General features: G+C 38.9%; 1 protein-coding gene across 1 annotated transcript in view; it reads left to right on the plus strand.

Annotated features, from left to right (window-relative positions):
- Window positions 1-19,542, plus strand: part of LOC134656428 (dmX-like protein 2) — an 85,476-nt gene extending 65,934 nt beyond the window's left edge. Inside the window, exons 50-62 of the mRNA XM_063511958.1 lie at window positions 415-577; window positions 4,054-4,156; window positions 4,275-4,454; window positions 4,888-5,069; window positions 6,172-6,280; window positions 9,195-9,255; window positions 9,578-9,813; window positions 13,420-13,489; window positions 13,580-13,654; window positions 14,480-14,697; window positions 17,525-17,630; window positions 18,182-18,291; window positions 19,188-19,542. Coding sequence (XP_063368028.1) covers window positions 415-577; window positions 4,054-4,156; window positions 4,275-4,454; window positions 4,888-5,069; window positions 6,172-6,280; window positions 9,195-9,255; window positions 9,578-9,813; window positions 13,420-13,489; window positions 13,580-13,654; window positions 14,480-14,697; window positions 17,525-17,630; window positions 18,182-18,288 — 1,610 coding nt within the window. The 3' untranslated portion in view covers window positions 18,289-18,291; window positions 19,188-19,542. The remainder of the gene's footprint in view (window positions 1-414; window positions 578-4,053; window positions 4,157-4,274; window positions 4,455-4,887; window positions 5,070-6,171; window positions 6,281-9,194; window positions 9,256-9,577; window positions 9,814-13,419; window positions 13,490-13,579; window positions 13,655-14,479; window positions 14,698-17,524; window positions 17,631-18,181; window positions 18,292-19,187) is intronic.
- The last annotated feature ends 1,401 nt before the right edge of the window (window positions 19,543-20,943 follow it).

Here is a 20,943-nt window from a genome sequence, read left to right on the forward strand (position 1 = left end):
TTTTTAAAAGTTGAAATGGGGATATCAAATGAAGGCATAGGTCCAATTAAACAGCCAAACAGAGGATCAGCACTTATTATTATAATGTTGGTACCGCGACTATTTAGGTGTCTCAAATAGGTTGGCGTATTTTCAGCAAAAAAATACACTTTTTTTTTAAGGCGGCAAAGCAAATATTTTCAATGGTTTTACTTTTTTCTGTGATAATTAGACCGTTACTCAGGTAATTAATTTCTATTTCTTGCACCATTTTTGAGAAAAGCACTATATATGACTCCGCTGGAAGGCTACTTGCTGGCTTCGGATTCAATTAAACGGACTCCCAAGGTCGTCCGTTTAAAACGAATCCTCAGCCTGCAAGTAGCTACTTCAGAACCTCGACAATAATGTACTACACATTCTGCACATTTTTAGAGCTGGCAACAACGAGTCCAGCCGTGCACGCCGCCTTACGCCGCGTAGACCAATGGCAGCAGCAGTTGACTGAAAACTTAGAGTCTAGGGCCCCGCCCCCTGACTACATCCCGGGTTGCTTCCCGGAGCAGCTGCCGGCCGGCCCGCCCATCAACAAGTACAGGTCAGTCACCGTGCCCACAAAATAGATACAGTACAGAAATCAACCTACATACAAAGTGCGCTCGAGCAACGCACACATAGACACTGCTCACGGACACGATATCTCGGACCGGTTGGGACCAGTGCGAGCGCGAGTGCCATCCGCTTGAGACACGCGTCTGTGAACTTTTTTGTGCAGTAATGGAGAAACAAAAACAAGTTATTATAACTGTTCAGTGGACGGTTGTTTGAATTCAACATAAAACGATGAATTGTCGTTTTTTAAGCTACCAGTGGTTTCAGAGAGGTAAGTAAGTATCTGCTTGTATTTCGATGGTTCGTTTTAACGTTAAACAGAACAGTTAGGTAGGTAGGTACCTATGCACCCCGCCCCGGCCACTACTAGATACGAGTGCCACTATCACGTTACTACGATAGTTTTTTGTGCATAAATCATAGTTGACAACCCTAGAGCGACCGCCGAGCGTAGGTATGAAAAGTGAAGTACATACATGTGATTGACTTCTGTACTGTATCTATTTTGTGCCGTGCCCGTGCCGCCAGGTCGACCCATGGCCATAGAGAAATATAGAATAGAGTGCTCACTCCATACATCCGTTTTGGTACCAAAAAGACTATTATTTTCGTAGTCGACATTAGATGTACATAGTAGAATAGCGGGATTATCAGTACCGCTACTTAATACTAGATGTCTAGTGAGTGGCGACTCACGAAAATTTTATTGAACAACAATTTACAACTAATATTAAAGCAGAAGGAGTTGAAAATAGAGTTCCGGCTAATCCATTTACATTATTAGCTGAAAATAATAGTCTTTTTGGTACCAAAACTGATGGTATCAGCGTAATTCGTCCCATTCGTTTTTCGTTCATTTCTTATGTCCGTCTCATTCTGTGTTCGTCACTCATTCTTTATTCGTCTCGATCGCTATATGTCCCTATCGTCTTAAGTACAATTATGTAACCTGTCTCTTTCTTAACAAGTCTTTTTCGTTTTTCGTCACGGTCTTTCTTCTTTGTTTGTGTCTCTCTTTTTTGGTATCATTCGCACTTTATCTTTAGTCACTTTTGTTATTCGTCTCACTCTTTTTTTGTCTTTAATGGTAACTCGTTCCGTTCTTTTTTGGGCACGTTCGCTATTCGTCCCGTACTAGTAGGTCTTAGTTGCTATTCATATGTCCTCCGGATCGGAATTCATAAACAAATTGAAGTTTATATGTCCCGTACATATACAGAACGGAAAAAATAAAGCCAATTCTAACAACTTAAATTCGAGCGAAATTATCATTAAGTGGCCAGTAATATTAAGTACGCAGATTGTATAAATAGAGTCATACCTCCTTAGCATTTCCAAGCAAATGAACTGTCAGAATTCAAAGTGTTATTTTAAATGTCAGACCAGCCCATCGACACCCCATACTATGATAACTTAGGAACGTACTTGTTACCAACGTTGAGGCATAGAAAATAATATTATCGAATTAAAATGACTGCTGTTGCATTTTGGTAGTACATACCATACTTGCTTTCAAACATAGACGTATTATACCTACTTTTCTTTAGGTTGGTATGATCGGTAAAACGTCTACCGTGTTTTTAAATTATCGTGAAAGCGGTTATGTTACGTGTTTATTTTTGTGTTTAGACTAAGTAAATAACTTTAGCTTTTATTTAAATGGGGGGCAAATCTTTAAGAAAATGTGAAGTTTGTGGGGTCAGCGTGTAAGGAAACTGACTTCTGATATATTTTTCACCAGATTTCCACTTGATCCGAACAGGTCGGTAAACTGATGTTTTTGTGCGATATTTTCATTTTGAGTCGTTACCAGATACTAATTTAATTAGTTTGGAGTAGTTTTTATCGTTTACAATCCTTGATTAAAAAGAAAACATTCTGTGAATAGATTCTTCTTGTAAAAAACTAGGTAACCTAAGACACGAATAGTGTGCGAACAACTTATCAATAATCCCTTTATTTCAGATGTCGATTATGGGTAAAGGTAACAATGAGGTAATGAGGATTTGGAATATTTACCTATACAAAGGCTGAATGAAACTCCAACCTCTGAATATCTACAAGTGAATGTAAATAAGCCTGACAGCTTTTTCCCTTTGTGGGAAGTTGGAGTTCACACTTCACAGCCTTCACAGGCAAGACTCAGTGTTTGCAGAAGTGCTCTAAAAGTAGATTGTAGCTTTATTTACGTTCATAAGCGTAATGTAATATGCCTACGTAAATATAAAACTATCTGTATCTTATCTTTATTATGTAAAATAAAATTATTTTTATATTTTGCAATTATTTTATTAATCCACCTGATTCTCAAAATTTACTTTAACAGTAGTATAGTACAACAGCACGTATCGCACATTTATCGATATCGATAAACAGTAGGTACCGGAAGTGTCGAGCCCTAGCGTTGTTTTTTTTGTGTTGGCAGTATTGACATGTATTTGGTGTGTTGGCACAATGTACGTTCTTAATTCGGTTTAAGGCTTGTTCGAGAGTGCCGACTCTTAAAACGTAGTGATTTAATACTCTTTGTGTCAGACTACTACGAAATTACATGAAATTATGACGATCACTCGGTCAATAAGATATAATTTAAAAAAAAATAAGATTGACGGAAAAATATAGTTACAAATAGTGACCGAGACGCAAAACGAATGTAACGAACTTAGAATTAGACTGAAAATGAATGAGACTAATCACGAATGTGACTAATAACGAATGCATGAAAAAAAATGAGACGAATAAGTGAATGAGACAAAAATCGAAAGGGAGTAAGAAAGAATGAGTCCTAGGAAGACCGTGACGAAAAACGAAAAAGACTTGTTAAGAAAGAGACAGGTTACATAATTGTACTTAAGACGATAGGGACATATAGCGACCGAGACGAACAAAGCATGAGTGACGAACACAGAATGAGACGGACATAAGAAATGAACGAAAAACGAATGGGACGAATTACGCTGATACCAAACTGATGTATGGAGTGAGCACTCTGTGTATTTTTTTTCTCTATGCCCATGGCGGCAGCTGAGAGCCTGACTACAGCCTTCTTCTTACAGCAGTTGCCAGCTGGCCCTTTTATGTAATAAATTTAAAGCGTCTGGGCGAAGTGTACAGTAGAAGAAAAAAAGTTAATAAGTAGAAGGGCTGACTGGAAGTCAAATCTAATATGAAATAATTCACAAATAGTGAGACATGGCGAGCAATCTGACAATCCCACCAGTGAACGCTCTAAAGAGTAACGGCGTTATTCGTAAACGTCTGCTAAGTTAATCAGCTGATGCTGATGATCATCGTTTGTCCCTCTCTATGGCATAACGACAGATAGGGACAAACGACGATCATCAACTGATTAAGTTAGCAGCCGTTTGCCTATCTGCGATAACCATTTTTAACTAGGTAACAAATAATTCGTTCGTTGAATCTGGATGTTACTAAAACACTAAACAAACTTACTGTTTCCAGATGCTTGTTAGAGAAACACAACACGCCATTCAACTCGAATCTATTTAGCACTGCGCCTGCTAGACGACTGTGGAGTTTCCTCGTTCGACAGGAGTTAGTTCAGGTACCTAAAATAAAACCATTATCTGCATTTAAATAATTATTTTGACTACATATTATTGCCAGTATCCTAAAATAATACTATTTTATCTGTTGGTGTACAATAAACCCTGTTATTGTAGGAAATATTTATACGCGCGGTGTTCTCCCGGCGTCGAACCATGTCCCTCTCAGCAGACGCGACCGGGGAACCGCGCCCGGGCTGCCTTCCCAACCAACAGAGGCTCGGGGACGATCTGCACAATCCAGTCAGGATTATACACAAGGAGCAGGACTCCATCGCTGCTTTCTGTCTCAACCGGGTGAGTTGGTATTCTGTACACGAAATCATTCAAAGTTTAAAAAATAGACCGTATTAGAAGGTACTACCTATTAGCCGAAACCTACAGAGATACTCCTCGATGAAGATTGTCGAAGACTTTTTGAATTTTGAGGAAAACGGGAAATCCTTAACGGAGGCTGGAGCCGATACTGCGGTGGTTCAAGCGTAATCTTAAGAGAAATTTATAGGTACTCGCAGGTGGCTTACTTACCCCGTTAGTCCGTAGTCTCATCAAATCCCTAAAGTCTTGATCTTCTTTTTAAGCGGATGTGAAATGTTCTTGTAGTATGTAGCGGGAGCGATTTTTAATTTAAGCGGGATTTGTTCGGTAAGATGCAGGAGGGATATATATATCCAGTTTAGCAGATTTTTAAACTTGGATTTCTAGGCGCTTATAATGATTAATATTGCAGGTCGGCGGTGCATTGCTTGCGGTAGCAACGGCGCGCGAGGTGCAAGAGATGGACGTGTCGCTCCTGCTGCGCGGCGGCGCTAGCTGGGCCGAGGACGAGTGCGAGGTGGACCTGCTGGCGCTCGCGGCCGACCCCGCCGCGCTGCCCGACACCGGCTTCCTGCTCATACAGCACCAGGACAAGTCAGTACAGTGGCCTTACCATGACGTCTTATTGCGATTCTGTATAGGACCTAAACTGATTTGCTAAAGCTTTGGATTCCTCCGAAAACGGTGCCGTCATATTACGGCCGCTATATAGCGTTGACTGACGTCACTAGAACGTTGTCTATGTAAACAAGATGGCGCGGTTTCCTAGACGGCGTTACGTTACGTTGATTGTCAACGTAACGTAAGATGACGGCCGTCATGACCTTGTCGATAGTTTCGTGAACGTTTTATTAGATAGCGGTGACGCCATTTTGAATAAATGACACGAGATTTGAATAAATGATTCCGTACTACGATTATTTTCCTCTTCTGATGATATTTCATCCTCCAAGTAAATTATAGATGATCAAGCAAATCTTGTCAGTAGGAGAAGGCGCGAAATTCAAATTTTCTATGGAACGTTATCCCATCGCGCCTACATTTTTCAAATTTGCCGCTTTGACCTTGGTGGATGACGGTGTGTTATGACGCCGTGGTACTTTCCACATGTCGCCACCGTAAAGACGGCCGTCTTTTGCGGCCGCTATATGACGGCCGTCATATGACGGCACCGTTTTCGGAGGAATCCAAAGCTTAAGGGACGGAGTTATGCAACTCGTGTAGCTCTGTCCTTTGATAATTCAGTTCAGGTCCTAAACAGCCAGGTGTTGCTCCTGTTCGGCGTACTTAGCAAGTACACATGATATTTTTTTGCTAAATAGCTTTCCGTATACTCTTACTTTAGTTCTAGCTGACACTACCAATAGCCATGCACTACCATAGCCTTTACTATTCAGGTACGGTTCAGATTGATTTCACAATTAACATCTAGGGCGCTTCAGATATAAGCTCATTGAATAAATCCCAAAATTCGGCTTCTTAGATAAATACTAGGCAGATTGCATTCGGAATGAATATAAGTAGTTACAGTCTTATAGCAATCCGAAATTAAACGCGTCTAATTACACTCTTGGTCTCTAAATGACGTGCCAGTTAACAATAAAGTGAAACAAACACTAGAGCTGTTTGTACAGTAATTTTAGGCTTGTTTTTATGGAATTTGTTCAAATTTTGTAAGTTGTAATAATTCTGGCAGGCCCAACAATGGTTCCGTGCCCGGCACTGGCAACAGCTCGCCGTTGAACCCCAACGCGCCGCAGATCCCGGTCGGTATGGCCAGTCAGACGGGGCGGGGCGCCAGCGTCGTAAGTATACTTTTAACCAATGATTTATAACTCAAGATAGGTTATAGGCGTTCCAAAATTGAAGCGCTGAACTTGTGACAAATTGGACAAGTTTCCTTTAGTCGCGGCTGGACAAGCGAGGAATGTGTACGTGCTAACGAGCTCCCGCACACCGAAAGAGAAAGGGTCGACCTTATGTTTAACAACGAGTGTGACAAAGATGGATGGAATGAGAAAATTAATCAAAAATAACAGATTTCTTCATAGGCACAGAAATAAAATATGGAAGTATTTTTTGTGCGCCTCAAGTATGAGTATAACCTATCTATGGTTATATAATATCATTGCTTTTAACCCGTTCATTATTGAAGACGCGACGTCTAATACCTTCCTCCATACATTTATTCTACCCCAAATCGAAGACAACGAGGTATATGCTACCACGAGCGACGGTATAAGTACACCTTTCTGGAATGAATAATTTTCATATCACGACTTATTAAATCAATTAAGTATCCAAAAGTGACATCTAACGTGCACATAACTGATTCATAAGTGTTTTTATGTTCCTAGATGGGTTTAACCCTTTTCCAGGCACAGTCGTTTATTGACCACATACGCGCCAATAGAATTTCAACCTTAGTAATCTGATTCAAGGTACAAATTAGATTGGGCTTTCGGGAAATATGACTTACCTTCAAATCAATATTCGAAGCTGAATTAATTGGAATATATTTGGATTTGTTGGGAAAACCGTGTATATATTTGTGTGTACTCGTACACAAGAACAGATTTGATGATAAGAGAGAACAGATGATTTTACAAATTATTTCGTAAGTGCAGTTAAAAAATTTGATTTCTGTTCCACTTCGTACCTTGTCACAGTAACAATTAGTTATTATGAAACCCAGACACGTTACGATGTGGCAAATTCAGTCGTCATATAAGTCCGTCCGTCTGTCAGTCCATTTCTATTTTCTACTAACTACTACTGTAGTGCGAGAACTGTAAATGCTGGTATACAATAACGCACTGTATGTGATAAAAATATTTTAGATACGTAATTATAATTGAATATATATAACTATTTCGTATTTATTTTATAAATAACATAGTTTATTGAGTATGGATATAATTGTTATAACATCGAATTAAATCATATTACTGAAACTACTAATAAATAATAGTACCTATGTAGATTCATTAGTCTGTCTGTACCTAATACTAATAGATAATTTATTAATAACTAATACAAACTAATAATCTAATAAAGGTTGATTTAGGGGTTGGATGGGTTATTGGAAAGAATTTAACTCCATGGAATGATACTAATAGTTTGCTACTGTTGATTGATAGTTATGTTATTGGGTTTTACCACAAAATAAGTGAAGCTAACGATTGTTTCGAAATTGACAATTGAATTAATGCAAATAACGGAATGCGAATCGTGTATAAAACGACTGATTGTTGTAAATAATGAATTGATTGACAGCTGGATCGACGGGCAAGCCACGCAAGTACTAAGCCAACTGGCCACGAAGCGTATATTGTCACAGTACGTGAATGATATTAACTAATGCACAAAACGGGTTAGCTGACGAACGAATCAATGTCCCCAAACCAAATTACACTCTAAATACAACAGTGTAAGTTTCAAATTGGAACAACACTGATTCGTTCACAGCGATACTAACGTGGTGTGGATTGTATATGTGCGTGACGTTATCTGTATCCGTGTCGTCTTTGCGGGGCTTCGCTCGTGCTTACCTATACTTCTATTTGCCGACAGCTGCCGGCCTAGCCAAGGTGACAATCGCTATCGCTTCGCCATCGAATCGCATTGTGTCTCTCTATCACTCTTCCATATTAGTGTGACAGTGGCACTTGCGTTTCGTTCGCTACCACAGACAATCCAACCTCTAGACATAGCATAGTCGCGCTACCCCCTCTGCCACACATACGGTGGCGTTACTCCAACTTCGAGTCAATGCCGTGCCGTGATTGGTCCGTGTTTTTGAACGGACCAATCACGGCACGGGATTCGCTCACCTCGTCCCCCCGCACCCCTGTATTTTTGGCAGCATCGGTTTCATCAAAGAATTGGCCTAAGCTCAGTCTAGAGGTTGGATTGTCAGTGTTCGCTACTGAGCGTTAGCGATTGGCATGTTGTCTACGGGGCCTGGACCGGTAAACGCACAAAAGATAGGGTTGATCACAATAAAATCTAGTCAACACTGATCATAGCACAATGTCCTGTCGGTTTAGATTACAATAACTTGTTTCACATAGAATAACTCTGTAATGTGTTCGCGGGTCGTAACTGAGAGTTGGTCGCAGGTGAAGGGCTTGCAGTTCCCGGGTTGCCACGACGCGAAATACTGTCGGCTGGTGCTCCACCGTTCGAAGCTTCTCATGAAACCGGTCAGTGACAACCCTAGCCAGTTTCGTTCACTTTTACAGTCACTTTCTCAACCAGTGATTTGCACTTCAGCTCGATGTTCATTTTGTTTATTATCGCTATCAGTTTCCTTTTTCGTAGGTTTTTTTTTAATTTGAAGAGGATTTTCGTAGATTTCGGTTCGTCATCAAACATCGCTCTTTGTTTATGGATTTATAATTTTTTTCACTCGTTTTTCATTGTAGCAGATCCTGTAGCCGTCGACCGATTTATTTTCTCCTGTTTTAGGTGTATGTGTGCGTTGGTGTTGTCGTTCGGAGCTTACATATGTATGTTTGTGTTGTCCGATGACTATGTTTAACCTACAAAAAGCATGATCTGTCCGGTGTCTGTTTAACACAAAATACTAATTTGTTCATCCTTTTATTTTATTATATTTTTATACAACACGGTTTCTTTTTTTATGCACCATATGTGATATGTATAATATATGTTTACGTCCTTTCTAAATGATATACAATATTCATTTATGTATAGGTGCTGAAACACAAAATTGATAACATCAAGCGTATGGCAGCTCATCCTTCGCAACCATTGTGTAAGTATACGACAATTTGAATACTATCGCTAAAATTAGACTCCGACCAAGCTAATTATGCATGGCACTTGCAATGCACCAGTAGATATGTCCACTATACTATTTGTCAGTGCCGTCGAGTGCTTACTATTATCTCGGGACGATAATTTCAACTTTAGGCACTTAATACTTCCAGCTAAATAATTTATCTCTACGCTTCACATCACATGGCGACCCTGCCATTATGGTTTGCTGAACTACAGCGCGCTGCACCAGCCAGTAAATGGATTAAAATACAGATTGTACCATACTATTAATACTGAGTTCTCCCAACGGTTATTAGACCTGACGGGCGGTGCCGACGGGTCAGTCCAACTCTGGGAATGGGGCCACTCATCCTGCGTATGGTCGGTGCGCGCGCCCGGAGCCTTCGCCAAGGTCACCCGCGTCCGCTTCTCCGACTACGGGAACAAGTTCGCGGCTGCGGATGCCGACGGCAACCTTGCCATGTGGCAGCTCCACCCGTCGGCGCAGCAACACGACTCTACGCAACCCCACGCCTCCGCTAGGCCGTTCTTCGTAAGTCCTACTTACAGTTTAAACCTTTCAATCAAAAGGTAGCTATCATCAAGTACAGCAATTACATGAAAATACTAGCTGTTGCCCGCGACTTCGTACGCGTGGATTTGTATATTGGTGGTTATATATTCTACATTAGCTTAGAACATTATGCAGCAAGAGATTGCGGTAGGACGGTTAATCATTTCTTAATTATTAATATTATACAACGCATGAGACTTGTCTTTCACAACCTACGAAGTTTCAAGCCCCTAACTGAATAAAATTGTCCTCCATGTAATCCCTCTAAACCCCCGTAGAAGATTTTTATGTCCTCTATTTAATAAAACCTACTACCTAACTACCTATTTACGAAGTTTGAAGTTCCTAGCTTTAAATAAAATTTGAACCCTATACAAACTTTCAAACCCTTTTTAACCATTTTAGGGGATGAATTTTTTAAAAGCTGAAATTATTTTTCTTGTAGGTATTCTAATAATATGCCTTTATACAACGATTCTAGTCCCGCACTCAAAAAAATGTTTGGCCTCCTCTGAAATTAGTTTTCTTCTCTTTTGATAAAATACATTTTTACGAAGTTTCAAGTATGTAGCTTTAAATAAAATTTGAACCCTATACAAACTTTCAACCCCCTTTCGACCCTTTAATTAAGAGATGAATTTTTATAAACGCTGAAATTACTTTTCTCGTATTTTAATAATATACCATTTTACAAAGATTCAAGCCTCGCACTCACAAAAATGTTTGATCTCCATACAAAATTATAAACCCTTTTTCACCACCTTGAGGGATGAATTTTCGAAAACACTAAATGAGTTTTCTTCGCTTTTAATAAAATACCTTTTTACGAAGTCTCGAGTTCCTAGCTTAAAATATAATTTGAACCCTATACAAACTTTCAACCCCTTTTTAACCCTTTTAAAGGATGAATTTTTAAAAACGCTGAAATTAATTTATTGCCCGTTTAAAATAATACCTTTTTACGAAGTTTCAAGTTCCTAGCTTAAAATAAAATTTGAACCCCATACAAACTTACAACCCCTTTTTAACCCTGTTAGGGGATGAATTTTACAAAACGCTGAAATAACTTTTCCTATCTTCTAATAATATTCCCAAATAGAAAGATTCAAGTCGCGCGTTCAAAAAAATGTTTGATATCTATACAAACTTTCAACCCCTTTTTCACCACCTTAGGGGATGAATTTTCAAAAACGCTGAAATTAGTTTTTTTGTATCTTAATTTAATACCTTTTTGCAAAGTTTCAAGTTCCTAGCTTAAAATAAAATTTGCACCCTAAGACGAACTTTCATCCCCTTTTTAACCCCCTTAGGGGTTGAATTTCCAAAAACGTTGCAATTACTTTTTAGGGTTCCGTAGCCAAATGGCAAAAAACGGAACCCTTATAGATTCGTCATGTCTGTCTGTCTGTCTGTCCGTCTGTCTGTCCGTCCGTATGTCACAGCCACTTTTCTCCGAAACTATAAGAACTATACTGTTGAAACTTGGTAAGTAGATGTATTCTGTGAACCGCATTAAGATTTGCACACAAAAATAGAAAAAAAACAATAAATTTTTGGGGTTCCCCATACTTCGAACTGAAACTCAAAAAATTTTTTTTCATCAAACCCATACGTGTGGGGTGTCTATGGATAGGTCTTCAAAAATGATATTGAGGTTTCTAATATCATTTTTTTCTAAACTGAATAGTTTGCGCGAGAGACACTTCCAAAGTGGTAAAATGTGTGTCCCCCCCCCCTGTAACTTCTAAAATAAGAGAATTATAAAACTAAAAAAAATATATGATGTACATTACCATGTAAACTTCCACCGAAAATTGGTTTGAACGAGATCTAGTAAGTAGTTTTTTTTTAATACGTCATAAATCGCCTAAATACGGAACCCTTCATGGGCGAGTCCGACTCGCACTTGGCCGCTTTTTTTGTAATCGGCTATTATGCCTTTCTAAGAAGTTTCAAAGCATTTGTAATGGATTCAAACTTTCAACCCCTTTTTAACCCTGTTAGGGGATGAATTTTACAAAACGCTGAAATTACTTTTCCTGTATTTTAATAATATCCCGAAATACAAAGATTCAAGTCCCGCGTTCGAAAAAATGTTTGATATACATACAAACTTTCAACTCCTTTTTCACCACCTTAGGGGATGAATATTCAAAAACGCTGAAATTAGTTTTCTTGTATTTTAATAACATATATTTTTACGAAGTTTCAAGTTCCTAGCTTAAAATAAAATTTGAACTCCATACAAACTTTCAACCCCTTTTTAACCCTGTTAGGGGATGAATTTTACAAAACCCTGAAATAACTTTTCCTGTCTTCTAATAATATCCCCAAATACAAAAATTCAAGTCCCGCATTCTCAAAAATATTTGATCTCCGTACAAATTTTCAACCCCTTTTTTACCACCTTGGGGGATGAATTTTCGAAAACGCTGAAATTAGTTTTCATTTTTTTTAATTTAATACATTTTTACGAAGTTTCAAGGTCCTAGCTTAAAATAAAATTTGCACCCCAGGACAAAGTTTCATCCCCTTTTTTACCCCCTTAGGGGTTGAATTACCTAAAACGTCGCAATTCCTTTTTTTTGTCATCGCCTATTATGTCTTTCTAAGAAGTTTCAAAGCATTTGTAATGGGTTCAAACTTTCAACCCCTTTTTAACCCTGTTAGGGGATGAATTTTCAAAAACGCTGAAATTACTTTTCCCGTCTTATAATAATATCCCTATATACAAAGTTTCAAGTCCAACACTCACAAAAATATTTGATCTCCATACAAACTTTCAACCCCTTTTTCACCACCTTGGGGGATGAATTTTCGAAAACGCAGAAATTAGTTTTCTTGTTTTTTAATATAGTACATTTTTACAAAGTTTCTAATTCCTAGCTTAAAATAAAACTTGCACCCCATACAACCTTTCATCCCCTTTTAACCCCCTTAGGGGTTGAATTTTTCAAAATCGCTTCTTATCTCTTGTACACTTTATAAATTCAACCTAGTGTACAAATTTCAACTTTCTAGCTTTTGTAGTTTCGGCTCTGCGTTGATGAATCAGTCAGTCAGTCAGTCAGTCAGGACACTTGCATTTATATATATAGATTGGATTTCATTCTAACAGTATAACTGAGCGAAACTCAAAATGATCTCGAACGGACCACATTCCATAAAGTCTATAACAACTTACCTAGTCATATAGTAGCTGAAGAGAAATAACTTTTGTTACAAAACTAAAAAATATTTAATATCTAAAGCTTTTTACACTCTCGAAGAATATATGAACGACGGATCAGAAAATATGTATTAGTTTTAAGTGTAAATTTTAAAAAAATTCCCTAGGTTAAGTTATATTTTAAGATTTGTCACGCCCTAGCAGGGTCCATGCTGTACTTTATAATGTTATTATTATAATATGTAAACACCTTGTAATACCATGGCTGGCATTCAATAAATGAAATGAAATGATGTCTGATACCTTATGTATGAATATTTCCATACAAAGTGACGTGTTTATAAGTAAACTTACGCTAGAATATTTAATCAAGTTCTCTAGGCCTAATAAACTTATAACTTTTTTCTTTCTTGCAGACTCACCAGTGTCATAGTAAAGGAATAAGTGACTTCGTTTTTCTTGGTTCCTGCAGTTTAGTTGCTACAGGTAATTACGATTATACGTCATTCAGATTTTGTGATAATTCTAGCTGTAATAAACTGTAAAGTTATTAATAACTGGTTCATTTTGTTTTAGCCGGGCATAGTTCGGAAAGCAAAAATGTTGCCATATGGGATACGTTGATGCCGCTCAAGAAGGCGTTAGTTGTTTGTGAGTATGCAATATTTTATGTTCTTTATTAATTTAAATGTTACTTGATTAAATTTAAGATCCACTAACGGTGAGAATGCTGGACAAATGCGTTTTACGTCAACTGATGTAAATTGATGATTGATGTAAACGCAGCACACTCCTTTGCGTCACATTATCAAAACATTAACATCGCAGATTACCTGTCACGATTAAAACGCTCCGAGCGAATTCAATCGACGTTTTTACAAAAAATACTAACTGCCGGCGTCAGCGATGAGTTACTTCGCTTCGATTCGGAGTATTTTTTAAGTGGCCAAGGCATAACAATAAGGGCCGATAGACGGCGCGCGAACTCGTATACGATTTTAGTTACATTGCTGACCATTGAGGTTACATCAATTCAGCCGACCGATCAAACGCAATGTATAGTTTGTAGCTTTCTAATAGACCCCGAAGGCTAATCCTATTGTCTATTGTTCAGTAAAACCGCACGTGCTACTTACCTGCAAAAAAGGGTCCTAATTATTCTATTTGGCACCTGAGCGCGGGCTAGTCCAACGCTCAAAAAACCAGTGTAGGTGCGCTCTCCGATAACGCGCCTTTGTTACGCATCTCGATGACACATTTTAGACTGGTTCTGTAGCGTTCGACTCGCCGGCACTCAGTAACCGAAGTACCGATTTTTTATGCAGGTGGTTGTGGCACGTGGCACGAGCGGTTTTTCTTAACAATAGACAATAGGATTAGCCTTCGGGGTCTATTAGAAAGCTACAAACTATAATGAAATTCGCATGCGAGTTCGCGCGCCGTCTAAATGAGCCCTAATCCTTGTTTACCCCGCAGCCTGGACGTGCCACGAGGGCGGCGCGGCATGCCTGGCGTGGGCGGGGTCTGCGGGCGCGCTGGTGTCGTGCGGGCGGCGCGGCGACGTGTTCGTGTGGGACCTGCGCACGCGCGCCTCGCGACACAAGCTGCACGCGCACCACGCGCCCATCAAGTGCGTCGCGCTCTCGCACCACGAGGACCAGTACGCCATCGGCGCGGCCGACGGGGACATCAAGGTAGCTCGAACACAATCTAAAGTCTCTTTCTATGGAACTTTCTAACTAGTGGCTCTGTGAGCTGTAGACCTCGCGAGCAGAGCTTAAAACTGAATAAATGTATGGCAAAAATATTTATTAAAATATAGGTATAGTTACATGTAATATAAACAAAAAATTAAAAACTACATAAAGCTACAAACAAAAATTAAACGAATACGCTTAACCCGCGCTTGATAAATAAAAAATACAAAATTTTTAATTTTTTTCAAAAACAAAAATAAAATAAAAAACAACTATACGAAATTTAAGTTAAAAAAAATACAAAAAGTTATGTAGCAGTATACAATTACCGGGGATGGAACCAGGGACCTGCCGGTGCAAACAAAAAAGCGAACGTTTGCAAAATACGCCATTATAGTTCTTACTAACGCTGACGAAATTTAGCTACTCATTCTCAAGTTAAAACTAAATATCTAAATACCGCCAAAACCAGCGATACAAATTTTCTGAATTTTTGGCCATTTAATCTATAAACATATCTCAAAAAGAAAAAACTCTTATGATACCGATACGACTATTTGTTTAGGCGGGAGCTACGAGGGGTATTCAAAATATTCTCGGTATGAGAATGAAAACAAACAAGTACGAAAAGTTTGATATTTTTATTTTTCAATATACTCCCCCCCTATGTTCATACACTTAAAAGATCGATCAATTTTTTTTTTAATCCTGCATAAAAATATTTTTTATGTTTCGTGTAAAAATGCTCCTCCACTGCCGCCTTCAATGCTTCATCGTCAGAAAATTTATTTCCACGCAGATCCTTTTTAAGATTGGGGAGCAAAAAGAAGTCGCTGGGGGCTAAGTCCGGACTATACGGTGGGTGAGTAACAGTTTTAAACCCACGTTCAACAATAGCTGCCTTGGCAATATGAGCAGTATGGACGGGGGCGTTGTCATGCAGAAGCAGAATACCTTTGGTTAACTTTCCTCGCCTCTTTTCTTTAATTACATCCTTTAATTGACGTAGAATGTTAGCGTAGTACTGTCCTGTGATATTTACACCTTTTTCTTTATAATCGATTAGTAATACTCCTTCACAATCCCAAAATATCGTGGCCATGACCTTGCCAGCTGAAGGGATGACCTTCAACTTCTTGGGATGAGCTGAACCCTTAATGTGCCACTGCATGGACTCTTGTTTACTCTCTGGGTCATAATGATGAACCCAGGTTTCATCTCCAGTAACTATTCTTTGCAGCACCTCATCAGGATTTTCACCGCACAGGTCAATAAAATCGGAACAACAAGCTACACGCATGTCTTTTTGAAGCCGAGTCAGCATTCGCGGAACCCATCTTGCACTTACTTTTGACATATTAAGATGGTCATGTATAATATCATGTACGGTACCAATAGAGAGATTGGTTACTTGTGCTATAGATTTTACCTTCACTCGACCATCTTCCAATATAAGTTTTTCCACTTTATCAATATTTTCTTGTGAAGTAGCTACTACAGGCCGGCCAGGTCTAGGGTCATCTTCAATACTCTCCCTTCCGCGTTTAAACTCGCTTGACCACTTTTGAATGGTAGATAAAGAAGGAGCAGACTCACGGTAAACACAATCCATTTCCTCTTTTATGGTTTTTTGATTTTTACCCTGTTTTGTCAAGAATTTTATCACGCATCGATGTTCTAATTTAGTTAACATTGTCAATTCGCACAGGATGTTCATGTTCGTTCAGCAATTGCAGAAAAACAAAAGACTATCTCGGTTCGAATTATACTTTTTTTTAATGTCAATGAATAAACCTTAGCGGCCAGTAACGAAAGAAATTTTAGAAGAGGTCGTAAGATATCAATACCGAGAATATTTTGAACGCCCCTCGTATCACAACAACGCCATTTTGAAAAATTTCCTAAAACCGGATCGACAATTTTTTTTTATCTAGTCATAGAATTCGGTCACAAAATTTCACGAAAATCGGTTAAGAATTGCGACCTGTAGAGGAGAACATCCGGACATACAAAAGCAAAATGCCCGAGTCAAAACGTAGACCTTCGCTACGCTTCGGTCAATTATGTAAGCAAAAGCATAGAGAAAAAAATACAAAGATTGCTCACTCCATACATCAGTTTTGATACCAAAAAGTCTATTAATTTCAGTGTCTACATCTAGCATCGAGTAGCGGAACTATCAGTATTGCTACTTGACAATAGATGTAGCACCGACCGGAAAATCTTATGTTGTTCAGCATAAGACTGATGTATGGAGTGAGCAATCTATGTATATTTTTCTCTATGCTTTTGTTTACATAGTTAGCAAGTTCCATAGAATGACACTTTACAGTTGAAGACTACGTTCTTGAATATTTTGTTCAAATTTGCTATTATGCAGTATAATATTACCATACTAATCGACCGCTTATTGGTCGAACGGTCAACATATTAAACAATGATCAGTCGATAATTATAGACGAGTTGTACAAAATATTACGCGACAGACTATGACTACTAGTTATTAAATATTAACTTATGCATGTGGAGCAATAAAAGCATCTTTTAACCCTTCGTATGTCTAAGCACTGATCAGTGTGCACAATTTGAAGTCCATTGTTTAATACAAAAGGTTTAAATTCGTTCACACTGATCAGTGCTAATACATACGAAGGGTTAAGCAAGTTTTTACTTAACTCCTAACCCTAACTTTACATGGCGATCCTGCCTCAATGAGGCCCTGTACCTATACTTCTCTGTATTACCTGGTATTACTAACTAGATATTTCTTACTTACTATAATATGTTTATATTACTGTTTCCTCATCTCTGTATTCGTTCCCAGGTGTTCTCACTGATGACGCACCAATTACTGCACACGTTTGCCGGCGAGCATGCACGCAGCTCCTTCTTCAAGCACATCGGTCAAGGCGTCACGCAGATTCATATCGGTATGCATAAAATTAAAGTGAAAATAAATTAAATAATGGGCCATACGGTCACAGCTGGGGGTCTTAGAATTAGTTACGCGGGCCAGACATTTAAAAATACTGTGTGCTGTTTTACTTCTATTCCCGTATATATGATGTGTCCTAATGGATACATGGACTCCTGGGTAACACAGTTTTGATATTCAAATGGATATGTCACCGTAAAATTGTAAACACCAGTCAGTTTATAATCTCGCTAGTTAAATTATAAACTGACGGTAGGGAGTTTATAATCTAACCTAACCTACGTTAGATTGTAACCTAACGGGTTGACAGTCTTATGGTGTCAGATACACAGGACAAGGAACGTGTTAAGTATTAGTGTAACTACAATATAGAAGGTCAAAATCCCTCCGTACTAAACGCGGCCCCGATCCCAAATCCCAACCGTTTTATGTGAATCTTTTGGGAGTCGGGAGAAATTTTCAGATCCAGTGTTATGCAACCGCGATTGCTCACTAATTACCTAGACTCTAAAGTTTTGGCATAATGTGTTTTCGTATGACGTACAGACAGCGCCGGTCGGCTGTTCTCGTGCGGCGCGGACGGCACCATGAAGGTGCGCAAGCTGCCAGAGCGCGACGCGCCGCCGCCGAGCCAAGCGCAGTATTCTAATTAATAGGTGAGTTACTGTGTTGACAGACTGTGAGCCTTGTTGCAACGAGACTTATCTCGTTACAAAGCCCCCTTAGTTACCTTTACAAAGTTTCCATTAAGAGCCAACAGGAGTGGTCATTTCTCCATACAAACGTACTCGACTGTTTCCTCCGTGGGTTTTGAAGCTAGAGCAATGATTTTTTCAACACAGATTAATATTGTCAATATCTGTGTCGGACCGTTTTGCTTTTTTTGATATTTTTGTTTTTTAAGGCGCTAGAGCCCTTCAAAAATGGCCAAAATGGCCTAATTGACTATGCCGCAATAAGAGGCGTGCTATTCAAAACTGATATCAATTAGTCAAAAAAACGGTCCGACACAGATAATGTCATAATCATTTAGATTTCCAAATTTGGTTACGATTGGTTAAGTTTTGGAGGAGGAAACAGTCGAGTACGAAACCTCGATTTTTGAGATTTTTACGCAGGATTTTTCGCCTTGTCCTTATCGCACTAGTTTTAGGAGCCGCTTCCGTTAGCGAGACGGGTATATTTACCTAAAATATATAAATCTTAGCTCCTGTTGGCTCTTAAGTGTGTTGTTTTAGCACTACCATTGTGAACTACGTATCGTATCGTTCAAGAGCCAGGTGTACCACAGTGTGTGTAAGAGTGAGGTTTCACAGAATATGATCGCGGTAGAGAGAGGTGGTCGAATAAATATCCACTAATATCAGTTTGGTGATGATTTGGCTCACTCTTAACATTCACACAGAATGATCCGCCTCGCGGAGAAATTGCCGCTCGTAGGTATCCGTTTGGTCTATGTTATACCCTGTCTTTTGACCCCTTGGAATAGTATTGCCGGTATTAATTTGTATAAACGCAGTTTTTTTATGCAATTGTTTTTAATTGGTTATAGGCAGGCGAGGTGCAACAGCGGGAGCGGTCGCAGGCCTACCCGCGATACCCTTGTGATGTATTTATCGTTATTGCTACTCAATATTACGAGTATGAGATATACGCTGTTAGACTAGTCACTGTTATTAAATCTTTAGTTAATTCTAGTGTGAAATATTCGCTATTTTTATCGTAATGTACCTTTGTCCTAGATGAAAGATATAATTTATTTATTCGCACGTGCTGTTGGTTGAATTTGTATAAGTCCACTTTATCGGCCGCGGGCCTAAGTGAATGAATAAAGAAGTTGGTAAACTCGCGTTTTGAAAGCATCACCATATCGAACAGAGCACTGTTTTGTCTTGTGGGCGAGGCTTTACGGAACCAACAAAATTATCTCAGTTTCCAGTCTGAATATGTTTCACAATGGAAATAGCTGGAACATGTGTTACGGTATTACACATGCTCCAACATTGACGTATACCTCAGGACGGGCCTTACGGGCACTAAAAATGATACTAGTTCAGCGGTTTCACTCAGTAATTCGAGCCAATCGTGCAGTCTAACGCAACTAGTTCCGACCAATCGCGCGCGTGATGCGAACTCATCAACCAATCGAGTTGTAGCTGTGTCACACCGCTGTACTGGCCCCATTCATGCCCGGTCCTGACTTCCTGAGATATACGTCAATGTGCTCCAATTACCTATAAAATGTAATTTATTATTTGGCGTTTTTGTAAGTTTTATTCTTTGATTTGGCCGATTTCAAGTTTCATATTGAAGTTGGTGTAACTTCAAAATGCGAGTAGGTATAGTTCGTAATTCTTATGTGGTATTGTATCGTCTGAAGTAGATTGTGTCTAGTTTTAACCATGTGCAATAAGATCGCTAACTTATGAATAACGATGCCACCACATCGTCGAAGCCTTTAATAATTACAGTTAGCCCCTTGATCAATCTAGCTTACGTGAGTGCGTATTACTTATATATGTGTATCTTGTTAACGCATAATAATTTATAATATTTATCTCATGATTGTCTTTGTTGGCTATCGTGGATGTAATGTTTAACTTTTATGGAATACATATAATCACATTCGTTTGTGGGGTCATGCTTGATACAACGCATTATTGTTGAATCTTTTAACTATTGTTGTATAGTTGAAATTATTTGAGATTAACTAACTTTTTAATATCTTATGTTAAAATATTATAGATGCAAAATTGACAGCTGAGATCGATAGAGTTGGGCGGTGCCATATGTTTAGTGGTACCGTTTGTAAAATGTTGGTGCTTGACTAGTTACCGCGTAATGTTTGGGGCCCTACAGCGCTATCTATTTTTGCTGCGGCTATGGTGTGTTGCACTACTGTGTGGCTGAATTACTTTCATTTTGCTACTGTATTCTTTCTCTTCCTATCACATTTCAGACTGTAATAACGATCATTTTGTTCATGTCAAATAATTTCAACCATATCCATGTTACGCTTTCATACACCCCACGCTCTTAGAAGTAAGTTTCTCTTTGTAATCTAGTAGCAATCGAGAACACATCCATTTGTAAGCAATATTTAGCTACGAATTCTTTTGGAAGGAATATATATTTGAATGAAGTATGTTGCGTTGTTTATGCGGCGCCCCTCGTTACGTTACCAGTATTATCACAATCGTAACTATACCCAAGGATGACTTATCAGCATACCCCGGCGGTTTTGGGTGCGGGAATGTCTTACATTAGCCAAAGGATAGGTAAAAACTATAAAAACAGCACATTTCAAG

Source organism: Cydia amplana, chromosome 18 (genome assembly GCF_948474715.1).
Source record: "Cydia amplana chromosome 18, ilCydAmpl1.1, whole genome shotgun sequence".
Taxonomy (NCBI): domain Eukaryota; kingdom Metazoa; phylum Arthropoda; class Insecta; order Lepidoptera; family Tortricidae; genus Cydia; species Cydia amplana.